Genomic DNA, 16,171 nt, shown 5'->3' with positions numbered 1-16,171 from the left:
CTGTCCTGTAAATCCTGACCAGACAGTGAATAACGCAGAGGGGCTCCTTGAGCAGACCTGAGGGTGGGGAGCAGTGGGGAGTGGTGGAACTGCACATTGGGTTGAGTTTTGGCAGAGGCCATCAAGAAGACTGGAAGGCAGAAGGCACCAGAGTATTCTAGGCAGAGGGAATGGCTCGAGCAAAGAGCCAGAGGTGTGAAACAGACAGCCTGTTCCGGAAGCTGCTGGTAAGTTGGTGTGACTCTAGCAAGGTGTGTGTGGGGAGGGCTGGTGGAAGAGAGTGAGGAAGAAGTGGACAGATGGCCTTAAATGCTGGGCCAGGAAGCTGGGTTTTTCTTGCACTAAGGGGCTTCTCCTATGTGCCCACCGAGCCGCACTGAGCAGACCCATGAGGTGTGGAGTAGGCCAAGTGGGTCGCTTTGGATTTGAAAGAATTTAAAAGCATGACTGTGTATTAAATGTGCAAACCTTGCATTCGACTCCAAGATGATCTGTGTTTGTTTTTGAACAAAACAATGATTTGGACCATTCACCCTTGCGTGCCGCTGGTGCCCTGGAAGGTGGGCCAGGATCCCCCAGGGACTCCCGCAGCCCAATCTGAGAATGGCGCTTAGGGTGATGGAAGGCCACCGAGGGTTCTCTGCCAAGGAGTGCTTCCTGGGTCTCAGGATCCCCTGGAGGGCAGCATGCGGGAGTCAGGAGCCTGAGGAGGGGCTCTCCAGTCCTTCTGATGAGAGGCTTTGCAGTTAGGACAGGTGGGAAGGAGTCCCACGTTTTGCTCTGGGCAGCTGGCTGCATGGCCAGCATGCAAAGCAATGTGGGGACTCAGGGTCCAGCCCACTCCTTACCAGCTTTTGACCTTGGACAAATTGCACACTTCAGTTTCCATTTCCCCGTCTGTAAAATGGGGAAGGTCCTACCTAATGGGGTGTCATAAAGGTGCACTGGGACTGGGGCTCTACCTAGATGGCACAACCTTATGGGAAGGGCCAGCTGCTTCCCTTGCCTGCCATGCCATCCCCTCCCTCCTGCAGGCATCACCTGCTGCTCATCCCAAGGGCATTTCCAAGCCAAGTAGGACCCCTTCCCCCATGCAGTGGCAAGGCCACCAATCCCTGCCTCCTCCCTACCTGGCGTTGGAGCCCCTTCCCATCTCCCAAACCCCAATCCAGCCACCCTCATTCACGTTTCTCAGGCCAGGAGTGAGGCAGAAAGCGCTTTGTCCCCATTTTGCAGCTGGAGAGGCTGAAGCTCAGAAAGGCCCGAGATCATTGCCATGATCATGAGTCCAGGTTCCTGTTCCTGACGCTTCTTCGGGAGCTGTTGAATGCATGCATGAAGGAGGAATGCTTGCCCTCTCAGCCCCTCATGCTCTATGGCAGGAGGAGATATCACCGTCCAGCTCTTCAGGTTAAAAGACTGCCTGGGGATTTGTATTAAAAGTCCACATTTGAGACTGTGACCTAGATGGCTTGAGCTCAAATCCTGACTCTGTCTCCTCTTAGTTGTGTGATCTCGGGCTAGTTTCTCAACCTCTCTGAGCTTGGGAGGGAGTAATAAGGAAAAAAGGCATTTACTCCATCAGGCAGAGGGTTGGAAAAGCAGACTGAAGTCATACTGAGCCCTGAAGTGCTTTTTATTAATTAAATAGACCTTCCACACACTGACACTTTAAAGTGTTAAATGAATAAACCTATAATGTACTAGGCACTGGGGAAACAACGGAGAAAAAGATGCCCACTTTTTTGTGTGTGAATTTTTAAAAATTAATTAACATTTTTTAAACATAACAACAAACAAACACAAACATTCTTACCAAATGATCATTCCATTCTACATATATAATCCGTAATCCACAACATCATCACTTAGTTGTATATTCATCATCATGATCATTTCTTAGAACATTTGTGTCAATTCAGAAAAAGCAATAAAAAGAAAACAGAAAAAAATTCATACATACCATACCCCTTACCCCCCCTTTCATTGATCACTAGCACTTCAATCTACTAAATTTATTTTAACATTTGTTCCCGCTATTATTTATTTTTAATTCGTGTGTTTTACCTGTCTAAGACACTCACTTTTACTAAGGGCTCGGTTAGTGCGTCATTAAGTTTCCATGATAACCCTTTGGAACCGAGGCTCTCAGAGTCCTTGGCACGGGCTCAAAAAGATTCCGGCCTTCGCCTTTGGGCCCTACCTTCAAGGAGCATCCACTCTGCTGGGAAAACAGACAGTAGACTGAGCACAAAAAAGAAGTGAACTGCTCCTTGGAATGACTGCTCTGAAGGAATTTGAACAGGTGTTGTGAAGCACCGAGACAGGCCAGGGAGAACAAAGTTGCCGACGCATGAAACAGCCTCCTTCCGGTTGCAGAAAAATTTAGGACACAGGGTTCGAAATGTGGACAGAACCTTTCCAGCAGAACCCCCCTGCTCCTGGTCTGCTTAGTGAGGGCGCTGGCACCTGCAGACCTCACCCTCCTGCAACAGGAACCGCGCGGAGACCAGGAAGGTTTTCTGGAATTGAGAGGAAGATCTTGGAATAAAGGGTTGGTCTGGGGAGGGCTCCAGGGGTCCATACATTGTCTAGCTCCTGGGGGCACTGTGGAGTTGAACACCCAATGGCTCTGGCGTGTCCTTGCTGGGGGATGACACGACCCTCCTAGGGTGGGGGCCTTGGTGTGCATGGACACACAGACCACACAGGCACTGCCGTGTGCGATGGTCAGCCTCCTGTGTGTGCGTGTATCAGTGTCAGAAAAATCCCACTACTCCTTTTCTTTTCATTTTGCATGGAGTACAGGTCCCAGCCCCCTTTGACCATCAGTGTGAGGGGGGACAGGGGGAGCCCGAGCCCCAGATAGGGCAGGATTCTATTCAACCTGGGCTCCAAAATATTTTGTTGAGTGAATGACATTTCACCTCTCAGCCTCTCTTTCCCTGGGGGAAGGGTCGACCTCACTTTCTACCTCTCCAGATTAGAATGTTGCCTGGGGATAGAAAACAAAGCAAACCGCTTTGGAGAGAGGTGAAGGACACTGAATTGTTATTTCTCAGCAATTTTAGCAGATCATGAGTTGCTCTGTTGGCTTTGGGAACCCCAAAGCACATTATTAAGGTCGAGTTATGCCATGGTCTAGAAAATGATGAGCATTTTGGGTCAGGGAAAAGTACATTTAAAGAAGACCACCACAGATTGGTGGTTGCCAAGGGCTGGGGGCAAAAGGGAATGGGGAGCAACTCATTAATGGGCACAGGGATTCCTTTTAGGGTGAGATAAACATGCTTTGGAACTTGATAAAGGTGGTAACTGCACAAGATTGTAAATGTACTCAATGTCACAGTATTGTTCACTTTAAAATGGTTAATTTTACGTTATGTTTTATGATATCACCTATATATAAAAAAAATGGCATCCAAAAAATTGTCCCTGAAAATGACCCATGCTGGGAGTTTCTGGAATGTATGTCAGTAACCCCATGATTACTGGTGGGGAGAGGCCAGGGGAAACCAGGAGCAAGCCCAGCAAGGATGCGGCAAGAAGCCCAGAGACCGAGATGGGTGGGCGGAGGGAGGGCAAAGAGAGGAAGAGGCAAGAGATGGACTCAAAGTAAGGAGAGGGAGGACACAGATAGCTCAGAGATGGACAGTTAAGTTCTAGAGTTGGTGCCTATATTAGGTAGGGTTCTCTAGGGAAACAGTACCAAAAGGTTTTTTATAGGAACTGCCAATGCCACGGTGGGGATGGGCAAGTCCAAAGCAGGTAGGGCAGGCCATAAGCTGGGGGCTTGGGTGGAGGTTTTCCATGAATTCCCCAGGAGAAGCCTGTGGGCTGAAGTAGAGATAAAAATTCTTCCTTCTGACTTGCTGAAATCATCACTTCTCTTTTTAAGGCCTTCAGCTGATTGGATGCGACTTCTTTCAGTGCTGAAGGCAATTTCCTCAGTTGATTATAGATGTCATCAGCCACAGAAGCAATCAAGCTACTGATGATTTAAATCCATGAAATGTCCTCACAGTAACAATCAAGCTGATGCTTGCTTGACCAGACAACTGGACACCATAGCCTGGCCCCGTTGACACAAGAACTTAACCATCACTGTGCACCACACACTGGGCCAGGTTCTCCGGTCATCTTCCACGCCCAGCACAGGCCCCCATCCCACCTGCTCATCTACCTACTCCACGGCCAGGACACCTACTCCACCCCCACCCCAGATCAGTTGCTTCCCCCAGGCCAGGACCAACCTTTGTCCACCTGTCCCTCCCCCACTGGGCTCTGACCTCCCTTGGAGGCTTCACTGAGTGCCTTGTGGCTTCAACTCCAACTTGGGGCAATGGATGGTTCTTGCAGTTGTGCAAGTAGCTTATGGTAGGGCATCTTGAGCTACTTTGGCCCCCACCAGCAGGAATGTTCCTATTCCTTGTCTTTCCTTCCAGCTTTCACTTTACTGGGCTGCATGGGAGAAGGAAGCATGTACAGGGCCAAGGGCCCTGATACCTGCAAATGGTGGTGCCCTGCCCTGGGGAGGGGGGGGTGGTGGCACCCTTTTGTCTTCCCCCCAACCCCAGGCAGGCCTCCCAGTATCACAAAACTTGGACAGCCAGGGTCACTCCAGGTCAGTCCGCATTTTCAGAGGCCTCTCTCCACTCGGTTTACGGGTTTACGCCAAACATGGTAGTGGGGGGTGGGTGCAGGGGCCTGGGGCTGTGTACAATGACAACAGGGGCTGGGAGTGCGGAAACACCATAAACAAGGCCCTCCCATGCCCAGCAGAGGGAAGAGGGGCAGAGGAACAAGCTCTCTTGCAGCCCTCTGCTGCCTGGAGATGGGGTGCTCCAGCACACTTCCCTCATTCCAGGACCACCCCCTGGGTGTTTCCACAACAAGCTGGGCTGTGTTCTGTAAACTCAGGGTCCCCTAGCCAGGCAACTTCCGGTGAAAGGACAGGTGTGCTGCCAGCTCTGCACCTGCATGTGGTGGGGGGAGGGGAGAAGACAGTAGAAGCAAAGAAGCAAATGGGTCCCTGGGATGCCGTGTGTCTGCTTGTCCTGTCCCCTGGAGTGGGAGACTCCCCCCATAGGGCCATGTCAGGAGCCCAGGCCCAGGGGTCCCCAGGACTCCGTGTGGCCCATAGCTCTGGTGGTCAGTCTTAAAGCCTGAGGGTGCCCCTCAGTGTCCCTGGGCCTCCTGGGGATGGGGCGGAGGGGAGTGGACATTCGTCTCTGTGACTTTGTTTTGCTGTACCCCCAACTCCCCTTCAGGTTAATGATTGTCAGGGAGCCCTGGGGGCACCAGCGCTCAATTTCCCCAGCTTGGTCAGCCCCAGCAAGACCCAAGCTTCTTAGGGCCCCTGGGTGCTCAGCCAATAAGAGGCCCTAGACCCTGCCCCTTCTCACTAGCACATTTCTGTGTATAAAGGTCGGGGCCCTGTTTGGGCAGCCCGTAGGTCTGGCCCAACCCCGAGCTGAGCTCTTTGTTGCCCAACTGGCCCTGTGCCCTCTCCAAGATGCTGTTTTGGCACAACCAGCCGGAGCACCTGTGGCCCAGTCCCGGGGAACTCTACCCTGGACCCCCTGTTAGCCTGCTCAGGTAAGTCCTGGGCCTCTCCCACGGACATAGAAGGGCCTGGTCGGAGGGTGGTGTGGGCACGGGTAGGGTCACTTATTTCAAGCCCGGGGAACGGCTGCTACCTGGGATGCCAGGTACAGGAAATTGTAGGCTCTCTGGAAGGAAGGTCTGGCATAGAGAGTCGAGGCTGCAGGGCAGGAAACCAGCAGTGCCCTCCTCTCCCTGGCAGGGAGCCCCTGCCCTTGCCTTACCTGAAGCAGGAGGAGCTGCCGAACCTGCCCAGCGTGGAAGTCCCGTGTCCCAGGTTCCAGTATGTGCTCTGTGCGGCCACCTCGCCGGCTGTGAGGCAGCAGGAGGAGACCCTCACCTATCTGAACCAGGGTAACACTGGGCCTGGGGCAGGGAAGGGGTTGGGGTAGCCAGCTCTGGGGGCTGGGCCCAGGGTTTGCTGAGGTGGAGGCGCCATCTCTGCCCTCGGCCTGGGGCTCATGTACCTCTCAATTGTTCCCAGGTCAGTCCTACGAGGTACGGATGCTCTGCACCCCCAAACTGGGCGATGTTGTAGTGGGGCCCCAGCTGCTGAAGGTAAGTGCACCCCCTCCCCCGTACTGACAAAGGTTAGGTATGACTGTCCCTCTGGACAGGAAGCCAGTGACATCACTGTGATGTCACTGTCGAATAGAGCCCTTCCAAGTCCTTCACTGAATTTTGCCCTCATACAGCTCGGTGGGGGGCAGGAATTGTTGTGGGAACTGAGGCACAGGGAGGTTAAATATTTTCTCAAGGACACACAGCCGGTAAGTAGCAGAGCTGAGATTTGGAAATATATTTATATGGTGTTATTCACACACATGATTCCTTCTCTCAAAAAAGTATTTATTTAGTCTCCATTCTTGGCCAGAATTTGTTCTGTGAGCCAGGGATTCAGCAGCAGAGACAGGTGTCACCCCCTTCCTCCAGGAGTTTGCATTCTACTGGGTTAGTGGAACAACTGGTTACACAAGTCACAGGCTTACAAATGGTGAGAAGTGCTGCAAAGAAAGGACAGGAAAGGAAAAGAGTAGAGCGCCTAAGGGTGCAAAGGGATTAACTCCTCCAGTTTATAGATGAGGAAAGTGACTCTCGGGGGCCTCGGGGTTACTTCCCATTTCTTAGCTTGTGAGTGGCAGCTGAGCACAGACACAATGATTCTAAATCCTTACGCACATAGGGGTGGGAAGCGAGGTGGGGGTGCAGGGGGGACAGTTGGCCCAACCTGGATGAGATGTGGGGATTGGAACCCACAAACCCTAGCACCCTGTGAGGTGCAAGATGCGTCCTCCCGGGTCTGCAGAGCGTGGCACGGGTGGTGTTTCATGACCGGCGCCTGCGGTACAAGGAGCAGCAGCAGCTGGAGGGGTGGAGGTGGAGCCGGCCCGGGGACCGCATCCTGGACATCGGTGAGCACAGAGGGCTGGGGACCTTTCCAGGGCCACGTGGTGGCTTGGAAGTCCATCCTTGTGGATGGAGAGGGCTGAGCCTCGCTCCCTGCTTGCCACCCTGTCACCGTGTGCCTGCAGACGTGCCGCTGTCGGTGGGGCTGACAGAACCCCAAGTGCTGCCCTCACAACTCAACATGGTGGAGTTTCACTGGGACCCCACCAAGAGGACTTCCCTCTTCCTGCAGGTGGGTCGGAGGCTGAGGCTGGAAGGAGGGCGGACGGTCAGATGGAGGTAGCAGCCAGTGTGGGTGGGAAAGGAAGGCGAATTTGAGTAGGAGTGAGGGGATGATAAGAATGAATCACTACCGGAAAGCACCTAGGAATAAAATATGGATAAATGATTATCAAATCTCAGCACAGGGAAGAACTTGTTAAACACTAAGGCAATGGAAGAAACTTTGAAGGGTAGGATTTAGTTTTACGAAAGTATTGATCTACAATACATAGGCAAAATTAAAAGGAGGCATTGAATAAAAAAAAAACCTGCCATAAATAACATACAATGCATTATAGCCTTAATATAGAAAGAGTTCTTATATATCAATAAGTAAAAATAGATGAAAGCTCAATAGAAAAATGGGCAAAGGAGCAATTTATATAAGAAGGATATAAATTGCCAATAGATGTATATAGTTCAACCTCATAAAACCCAGCCAGAGAAATGCTACTTAAAATTACAACTATACAATTTGACAAAAAATTTTTAAAAACGATGACTGGTAAGGTTTGAGGGAAAAGGTACCCTCATATCCTGGGAGTACAAATTGAGGCACCCACTCTGTAGGGTAGCATTTAGGCAAAATGTATTAATGTTCGTACTCACCTACTACTTCCACTTCAAGAATTGACCCTGTAGCAGCGTTCCAGTCAATACACAAAGATATGTTTACCAGCTGTTCCTGGCCATATTGCTTTGCAGATGAAAAGATTTGAAACCAAAAGGACCATTGGAAGAGGATTAATTTATAAACAAATTGCAGTACAAGCATACAATGGAAATTATGTAGCTGTCAAAAGTTATGTCTCTGAGGCTGGGGGCAGCCCTGGCTTCCGTGAGGGGTGAGGCCCGGGTGGGGGCGGGAGGCAGGGATGGACAGGGCGTGGCGCATGCGCGGGGGAGCGCCGTGCCGCCTCGGGAAGGGACCTAGGGAGCTTCAGGCCTCGCGGGGTGGGCAGGACACCGAGGGCGGGCGCAGAACTGTGTGATCTCACCTATGCGGGATGCCTGGCGGTGGTGCATTCACTGGGACAGAGGGTGCACTGGAGGATGCTCTGGGGATGGGAGGAGGGGAAAGGCAGAGTGTTTGGTTATAAAACTTTTTAAAATTAAATTTTAAACAGAATAAAAGCAAGGCAGTTATTTTAAAAATTATACTTCTGAAAAAGAAAGGGAAACTGTCTTCCTTTATGTAAAGAAAAGGCTAAATACAAACTTGTATTTGAAGTTTGGTTCTTATTTTGTAAAGAAGAAAAGTCCTTGGCATTATATGTGCATGTGGATGCATCTTAGAAAAAAGATGGGGAGAAACAAACATGGTTATCTCTGAGGGGTGGGATGATGAGAGATGCCTGTATTTTTCTTTACATCTTTTCAGTGTACTGCATATTTTCCCCCATTGAATACATTTCCCTGTATAATAATATTTTTTAAGGTCATTTTTCTGAGGGCCCATCATGGGTTTAAGCTCTTTGACTAAGAATCAGGCAGAACCAGTTCTTTGCATGGCCCCTGCCCAGGTCGTGTAAGCCTTTGCTTCCTCATCTGTAAAGTTAGGCTCTTTAACCCTCCCAGAATGGTGGGACGGGGCAGCGGGCAACAGGAAATGAACCGAGGAGAAAGCCCCCTTGCCCTTGGAATTTTCAGGCCACATGGGAAGATGGGCCAGGAAGGCTTTCATGGAATAGATTGCCAGATTTCTCAAATAAAATACAGGATGTCCAGTTAAAGTTGAACTTCATATGAACATTTTTTTTTTAGTATAAATATGCCCCAAATATTGCATGGTACATACTTACACTCAAAAAATTATTATTATGAAATTCAGCTTTAACTGGGTATTCTGTAATTTATCTGGCTCCTTACCCTGGAAAGGAATGTCTTGGTTCAGATTTGAGTGGGAGCATTTCTGGGGTCAGGGCTCCAGGGGGCGCTATGCAGGGGTGTGGGAAGTGATGAGGGGCTGGGTGGCCCAGGAGCTCAGTGATGGGTGAGGGGGAGCATGTGTGCTGGAAGGTTTGCCTCTATTCTTAAGGTTCCAGAATGCCAGGATCAAGAACTGTCTTAGTTTCTGGGTTGTTATGAGAAATACCAAACAATGGGTTGGCGTAAACAATGGGCATGTATTGTTTTACGGTTTTGGAGGCTGGAAGGCTTGCTTCCTTCCAGGCTCAGTGAGTATTCCTTGGGCTGGCAATCCTTGGGTCCTCTGGCTTTCCCATCACACAGCGATGCCCTCTCCTTTCTCTTCTGGGGTTCCTACTGACTTCCGGCTTCTGGCTCCTCTCTGTGGCTTTCTCTTTATAAGTAATAGGATCAAGACTCATCCTGATTCACTTGGGCCACATCATAACTAAAAATAACATCTTCAAAAGGTCCTACTGGGCAGGCCATGGTGGCTCAGCAGGTCTCGCCTGCCATGCCAGAGGATCCGGGTTCGATTCCTGGTGCCTGCCCATGTAAAAAAAGAAAAAAGAAAGGTCCTACTTACAGTGTGTTCACACCCACAGGGACATGCCCCAAGGATGTCTGAATTGGGGTCCAGAATTCCACCTCCCACAGGAATTTTGCTCCTCATGGCATAAGTTTGGGGAGCTACTGGAGGTTTTTGAATAAGAAAAAGAACCCAATAAGTGATGTTCCTCATGGCATAAGTTCGGGGAGCTACTGGAGGTTTTTGAATAAGAAAAAGAACCCAATAAGTGATGTTTTAAGAATAGACACTGGTTGGGGATGGAAAGCTGCTGGAGTCAGTCGCTGACAGGTGGCAGGCTGGTGAGAGGTTTTGATGGAATTCCTTGAATGTGGGTAGGGCCTGAGTCACCCTGTTTTCTTTCTGTGTCATCTCCACCTCAGGTTCACTGTGTCAGCACGGAGTTCACACCTCGGAAGAAAGGTGGCGAGAAAGGCGTCCCTTTCCGCCTCCAGATTGACACCTTCAAGCCCAGTGACAAGGGGCTCCCGCCCGAGCACCTGCACTCGGCTGGCTGCCTCATCAAGGTGTTCAAGGTAGAGGCAGTCCTGGGGCTGGGCCCTTCTTCCCGCACTGTCACCCTTCTTCCCGCACTGTCACCTGCTGTGCTGGCTGCCTGGGCTCTGGCCCTGCTTGGGGAGGTAGGGGTCCGTCAGCCCGCCGTGCCCTCTTGGGGGGGGGGGACGGTCTCCTCTCTACACAGGGGTGGGCTTGATCACTTCCTTAGAGCCCGTCCAGTGGAGCCTCCTAAACAGAGGTGGGCAGGTGAAGAGGGGGCCTCTGAGGCTTCCTCGTCACCCGCCTGCAGTCCAAAGGAGCTGACCGGAAACTGAAGACTGACCGGGAGAAGATTGAGAAACAGCCCCTGCATGAGAGAGACAAATACCAGACTGCCCGCGACAGCACGGTCTTCTCGGAGGTGTGTGGGGAGGAAAGATTCTCGTACAAATGGGGAAAGGGGAGTCACCCCACCGTCCTCGCAGGGGTGCCACCCATTTCCTGTTCAAGGCTTCCAGAGACCCCGCGGCTCACCCCTCCAGGCTGACTCCCCCCCACCTGCTGCAGCCTCCACTCTTTGCGGGCAGCGCCCCCCACCTGCTTCCCTGGCCAGCTCCTCCAGCTGGTTCCTGTGCTTCCTTTGTGTGGAAACTTCCTTGGGCCTCCCTTTGGGGGAGGGACCGAGGCTGGCCCAGGACAGCCCCTTGCCCGCTCCCAACAGATGGTGAGAGGAGAGGCGTGGACAGCCCGGCTCCCTGGGCAGCGCAGGCCGACCTTGTTTTTGCCCACAGTGCTCGCCGTGGCCAGAGCCCACTGCAGGGCCCCACATGCCTCTCAGTCCCCTGGCTCTGACCTCCCCTCACTCTTGCAAGCTTCTGTCCCCGGAGAGGTGAGGCGGGATGAGCACACTCCTTCAGCCCCTTGGCCTTGGGGTGAGAGTGAGAAGAGGATCCCCTCAGCCTAGGCAAGGGGGACAGGGCAGGGTTTGGGGTGTGGCCGAGGGGAAGTAGAGGCTCAGCCCTGTGCCTTCTGGGGAACCTGTTGGGGCAGATCTGTTCAGGCACTGAGGATGGGGGTGGGGAGGGAGAGTGGCCGCTGTGCTCTGTAGAGGCCCTGAGTCTCGGCTCCTCTTGGCAGGCTCTGCTCCTCCCCACCCTTCGCTTTGGACATCCTGGGGGGCAGCCCTGTAGAGGTGAGCCTTCCGGTTTCAACCCTAAGCCTTCTCAGGGGAGCCATCTAACTACCCCGAACAGGGAGACCCTGCCCCCTGGTGGAAAGATGTGGTATGGCCACAGATTGCAAGTCTAATAGGATGAGTGGCTCCTCCAAAGCAGGATAAGCCTCCCCTCTGTCTTGGGGCTCCCAAAGGCAGGGGCTGTGTTTTGCCTCCCCTTTCTTCTCAGTCTGTGTGCTTTCCGAAGGAGGTATCCGTGGTGTTACCTAGACTATCCTCTCTATGCCTCAGGATCTGAATCCTGGAGCATCCATCCCAGAGACACAGCAGTGGTTGCTTCGGCACCGGTTCTCCAGCTACTGCCGGATGCTGGCCAACTTTACTGGTGAGGCTGAGGCCTGGCAGGTAGACCAGACCTGTAGGGACTGAGGCAGGACACTGAGGCAGGAAGCCTGTCTCCATCCAGCCTTGCTGTGTGCCCTTCAACTAACCTTTATAGAGGACTAGGCATTGCCAGGCACTATGCTTGGCTTTCTTCTTGTGTATTATAGCCCATATAGTTTGTATACTACCTGTTGAGGACAGGGCCTACAAAGGTGAAATAACTTGCTCAATGACACACAACTGGCCAGCGGCAGAGCTGACTCTTGTGTCCAGGCATGCTAGGACCTTTTGTAAACTAGTATTGAACTGCGTGTCCCTTGCCTTCCACCCTCAATCCCAGGCCTCTCCCCGCAACCTGGCCCTGTCTGACTCCCCAGGCACTGATCTGCTGAAGCTTACCCGCCAGGACCTTATCCAGATCTGCGGCGCTGCTGACGGGATCCGCCTTTTCAATACTCTTAGAGCCAGGTGCTGGGCACTGCCAACCAGGGTTCCCTTCCCACTGCAATGGCTCTTTCCCACTAAGTTAGCAGGGGTGTTTCATAGAATATTTGAGCCAGAAGGCACCTTAAAGACCACTTAATTCCCCTTTTTATAGAGGGGAAGAAATTTAGGCCCAAGGGCAGTGATCTGCCTAAGGTCAGAGCAAGTATGGCATGGCTGGGCTAAACAGTCAGGATCTTGTGACTTTCTCCTTCATCAGTTTCTGGGGGCAGAGAATGGGGTTTTATCATCTTTTCTCCCTGCAGTGTCCTGCATCCATTAAGCACCTAAGAAATGCTTGGTGACTTCCCTCCCTAAAGACCTGGGAAGAAGCTGAGCTCTCTCCCAGGGCTGGGGGCTAGAAGTGGGAGCTTACGTGCAGATATGAAGGGCTGATACGTAGACTGTTTTCCTGGCCCAGGCCCATCCGTCATCGGCTGACTTTGTATGTGGCTCAGGAGGCCTCTAGGCAAGAGAAAGAGGTTCCCAAGGACCCTGACTCAGGTGAGGTTTGGGTCTCTCCCCAGAAGACTAGAAACCTCAGTCGTGGCTGCCTGAAGCCTCTTTGGGCTTGGGGAGAGGGCAGTGTGTCACCATACCTGGGACTTAGGATGCTTCCCTTGGTATTCTCCTGCTTTCCATGTCCAGATTAGTTTTCTCTCCTTCCAGGTTGTCTCCCTGGGTTTACGGCACCATGTTCTACTCTCTCACTCCCACCAGATTTTTTCCTTTCATTAGTATGTGGGATTAATGATGCTCTTGTACTTGGGTTTCAGTGTCCTGTAGTCTCTTCTGGGGGCTTCCTGAGGGCAGGGACTATGTCTCTCCCCTCAGCCTGAGGCCTTGTCAAAGGTGAGGAATAGTGAAGACTAAGTGGATCCATAAGTCCTTTTCCTTTTTAAATCCTGCTTCCCCTCTCCCACTTCTGGGCCCGATCCCCACTGACCTGTGCCTCTGTGCCACCCACACCCCCAGGTTTTTACCAAGAGATCTCTCTCGATGAGCTCAGTGCTGTGGAGCTGGTGGGGAAACTGGCCGAGCTCCTGGCCCTCCCAGCTGATCAGATCCACCACCTCTTCCACCAGGGCCCTGGGGGAATCCTCGTCCTCCTCAGCGACCAGGTAGGTTTCCCTGCCACGAGACACCTCCAACTCTGAATCACGGTAGGCCTCTCCAGGCCCGGCTCCCTTTTCCCTGCTGGCTCCAGGCCTTCCTGACCCCTTTTCTCTGGCAGGTGGTCCAGAACCTGAAGGATGAATCCTACTTTGTGGCCATGGTGGAGAAAGGTAGGAATTTCAGAAGGAGAGGAATGTATCTGTCTGGCCCTAGAAGGGTAAAGACCAAACAAGGTTAGACAATTCCTTGAAAGTGTGAAGATAGGAGCTGTGTCCCAATCAACTGGCAAATGTTTGCTGAATGCCAGCTGTGTCACAGGCAGAGATTCAGTTAAAAGGCAATTTCAGCTTAGGAAAAACGTGACTGAATACATGCATCTTCTTGAAGGGGGAAAATGCCCCCATTTTTGCCCAGGAATTTTTTACAGGGAAAGTAAGGCTCCTCTAAGCAGCCTGCTGTGGTTCAGGTTATACAGATGCTTGCCCGGCCGCCTCGTGACGAGCCTGAGCTGGCCAGCCCAGCACCCAGCACACAGGAGGGTGTCTGAAAGGGGTTTTGAGAAACATGGGTGTGGGTGGAAGTCGAGTGGTGGTAGTGGCTGGGGGGTGGGGTTGGGGGGCAGGCAGCCTCATCCCAATCATGCCTTTTACTGCTTCCAGCGCAGAATCCAGATGGCTACTACCTGGTTCTGACCTAGGCCCAAGGGACCCCACTGCAAGAGGAGGCTAATGCCACCCTGGTTCTCTGGGGCCCTCGGTGTTGACCAGAATCTTGTTAAAATCCTTGACTGATTCACCAGGCTCTGGGTGAAGAACCAAACCATCTTGCATCATATCCCCTTCAGGCTCACTTTTCTTGAAACTTTGGACACAGTCCTTGGAGCTGGCCAAGTCCATGAGGCAAAAGGCAACATACATACACTCTGGCAATCCCAATGAGCTGTTGCCATGAATGGTGTTAGTTGTTGTCATGGTTAGGGACACGTGTCAACTTGGCCAAGTTGTGGTACCTGTTTCTCTGATTGGGCAAGCGCTGGCCTGTCTGTTGCAAACAGGACATTTCATAGGATTAGGTCATGATCATGTCAGCTGCATCCACAGCTGATTCCATTTGTAATCAGCCAAAGGGGAGTGTCTTCTGCAATTAGTGACGCTAAATCTAATCATGGGAAGCCTTTTAAGGAGGACTTAGAGGAGACAGGTTCCATTCCTGCTTGGCTGGTGAGCCTCTCCTGTGGAGTTCATCCAGGCCATCCATCGGAGTCGTCGGCTTCGCAGCCTGCCCTGTGAATTTTGGACTCTGCGTTCCTGTGGTCACGTGAGACACTTTTATAAATTTTATATTTGCAAGTGTTCCCTGTTGATTCTGTTTCTCTAGAGAACCCTAACATACAGTTGTTCAACAATCTGTTATTTCATGTTTATTTACTTTTTTTTTAAATTAAAGGTTAATTTTTAAAAGGCACGTATTTTCAATGTGTTGTATGCATCAATGCTTGTTCAATTTTCTTGGCTTTAAGGTCCCCAAGGGGTGCTGTCTTTTGTTTAAACTATAAGCTCAGTGAGGGATGGAATCTGGGTAAGAGAACAAATCTTGCCAGATTTTTTTTCCCAATTAGTTTGAGCAAAAACCATTACTAAAGCTCCCAAAAGATCATCCAACATTCAAATCACCATAACTACTTAAAACTTCAGTTCTAGGGATTTGGGAAATACTGTAGCTGTTCTCATAGCATTTGAGGCTATAGGGCTATTACTTTATTTAATTTTAAAAATTTAGGTGCATTTATCAAATCTTTATTTTTAGGTCTGAAGAAATCCTTCCCTACACTATGGTCATGAATATAATTTCCTATGCATATTTGTAAGTTTTTAATTTTTCTTTTCACATTTAGGTCTGTAATCCCTATCTTATTCTGCTCCTTACATTTCTCCCCTTTTCCTAAAATTTTATTATGAACATTTTCAAACAGTTGAAAAGTTGAAATAACCACGCAGTCAAAATCCAATGGAATGGAAGATGGGCCAACCTATCCTCTTTAAAATACCTGCATGATTATTTACTGATCATTTACCTCAGTTATTAGAGCACCTCTTGGGCATCTTAAACCAGGTGGCCTCTGTCTATGGGAGGATGGAAGGAGGAAGTCTGAACACTGGCTGAAATGATCAATGATGGATGGAGAAGGGAAGTTGATCGATCTTTTGAAGCATAACACCAAGGAGGTGCCTTCCACAACCATCCAGGGCTGACTCAGTTCACATGAACAGAGCTGATCAACTGCCTGCATTCCTGGAAGGGTCTGTATTGGCCCCAGGTGACCAATCCAGACTCAATCTTGACTTGGGCCTAGGATCCCTCAGGGCTCCTTAGGGGTGTTCCATGGCAGGGTAGATACTCTGAAGTTTAAGTTCAGGTTGCTGACTTGGCTCTCATGCTTACAAACACTGGACACTGAAATACTTGTTGAAATGAAGCCTTTACAGGCAACTAACATGAGTGTTAACTATATATATAGTATTACCTCATTTAATCCTCATAGCTCTACAGAATAGGTGCTATTGTCCCCATTTTACTAGTGAAGATCTGAGACAAAGGGTTAAACAGTCAAGGTCATATGGGTGGGAAATGGTGTAGAGAGATATGAACCAGGCTGTCCGATTTGGGAGCCTTTGTCTTTAACCAGTACACTAGCCCACCTTTTAACTTTCCTTGTCAAGTCAAGGACAATGAAGGTCTTAGGTAAAAGGACTTTTACCATCAAATTA

General features: G+C 50.8%; 2 protein-coding genes across 2 annotated transcripts; both read left to right on the top strand.

Annotated features, from left to right (window-relative positions):
* The first annotated feature begins 3,484 nt into the window (after window positions 1-3,484).
* On the top strand, window positions 3,485-10,845 carry LOC143686610 (transcription factor CP2-like protein 1). The gene is made up of 7 exons (XM_077163269.1): window positions 3,485-3,615; window positions 5,516-5,958; window positions 6,089-6,162; window positions 6,911-7,016; window positions 7,137-7,243; window positions 10,132-10,284; window positions 10,557-10,845. Exons 1-7 carry the CDS (start codon window positions 3,485-3,487, stop codon window positions 10,791-10,793), a joined length of 1,251 nt encoding a protein of 416 aa, XP_077019384.1. The 3' UTR covers window positions 10,794-10,845.
* Window positions 10,846-11,073: 228 nt separating this feature from the next.
* LOC143686609 (upstream-binding protein 1-like) lies at window positions 11,074-14,002 on the top strand. The gene is made up of 7 exons (XM_077163268.1): window positions 11,074-11,135; window positions 11,384-11,438; window positions 11,712-11,805; window positions 12,182-12,272; window positions 12,709-12,791; window positions 13,263-13,408; window positions 13,522-14,002. The coding sequence occupies exons 1-7, from the start codon at window positions 11,074-11,076 to the stop codon at window positions 13,639-13,641; spliced, it is 651 nt and encodes a 216-aa protein (XP_077019383.1). The 3' UTR covers window positions 13,642-14,002.
* Window positions 14,003-16,171: the final 2,169 nt, after the last annotated feature.

This window comes from Tamandua tetradactyla, chromosome 6, assembly GCF_023851605.1.
Source record: "Tamandua tetradactyla isolate mTamTet1 chromosome 6, mTamTet1.pri, whole genome shotgun sequence".
Classification (NCBI taxonomy): domain Eukaryota; kingdom Metazoa; phylum Chordata; class Mammalia; order Pilosa; family Myrmecophagidae; genus Tamandua; species Tamandua tetradactyla.
This window is presented reverse-complemented; position numbering and strand designations above follow the sequence as displayed.

Excerpts from the sequence above, each read along its gene's own strand:
- LOC143686610 (XM_077163269.1), top strand. The coding sequence starts at position 3,485 with ATGATTACTGGTGGGGAGAGGCCAGGGGAAACCAGGAGCAAGCCCAGC. Across the intron at positions 3,616-5,515 it reads AGGCAAGAGATGGACTCAAA|ATGCTGTTTTGGCACAACCA; the intron begins GTAAGGAGAGGG and ends GCCCTCTCCAAG. Across the intron at positions 6,163-6,910 it reads TGGGGCCCCAGCTGCTGAAG|AGCGTGGCACGGGTGGTGTT; the intron begins GTAAGTGCACCC and ends CCGGGTCTGCAG.
- LOC143686609 (XM_077163268.1), top strand. The coding sequence starts at position 11,074 with ATGCCTCTCAGTCCCCTGGCTCTGACCTCCCCTCACTCTTGCAAGCTT. Across the intron at positions 11,136-11,383 it reads AAGCTTCTGTCCCCGGAGAG|GCTCTGCTCCTCCCCACCCT; the intron begins GTGAGGCGGGAT and ends TCCTCTTGGCAG. Across the intron at positions 11,806-12,181 it reads GATGCTGGCCAACTTTACTG|GCACTGATCTGCTGAAGCTT; the intron begins GTGAGGCTGAGG and ends CTGACTCCCCAG.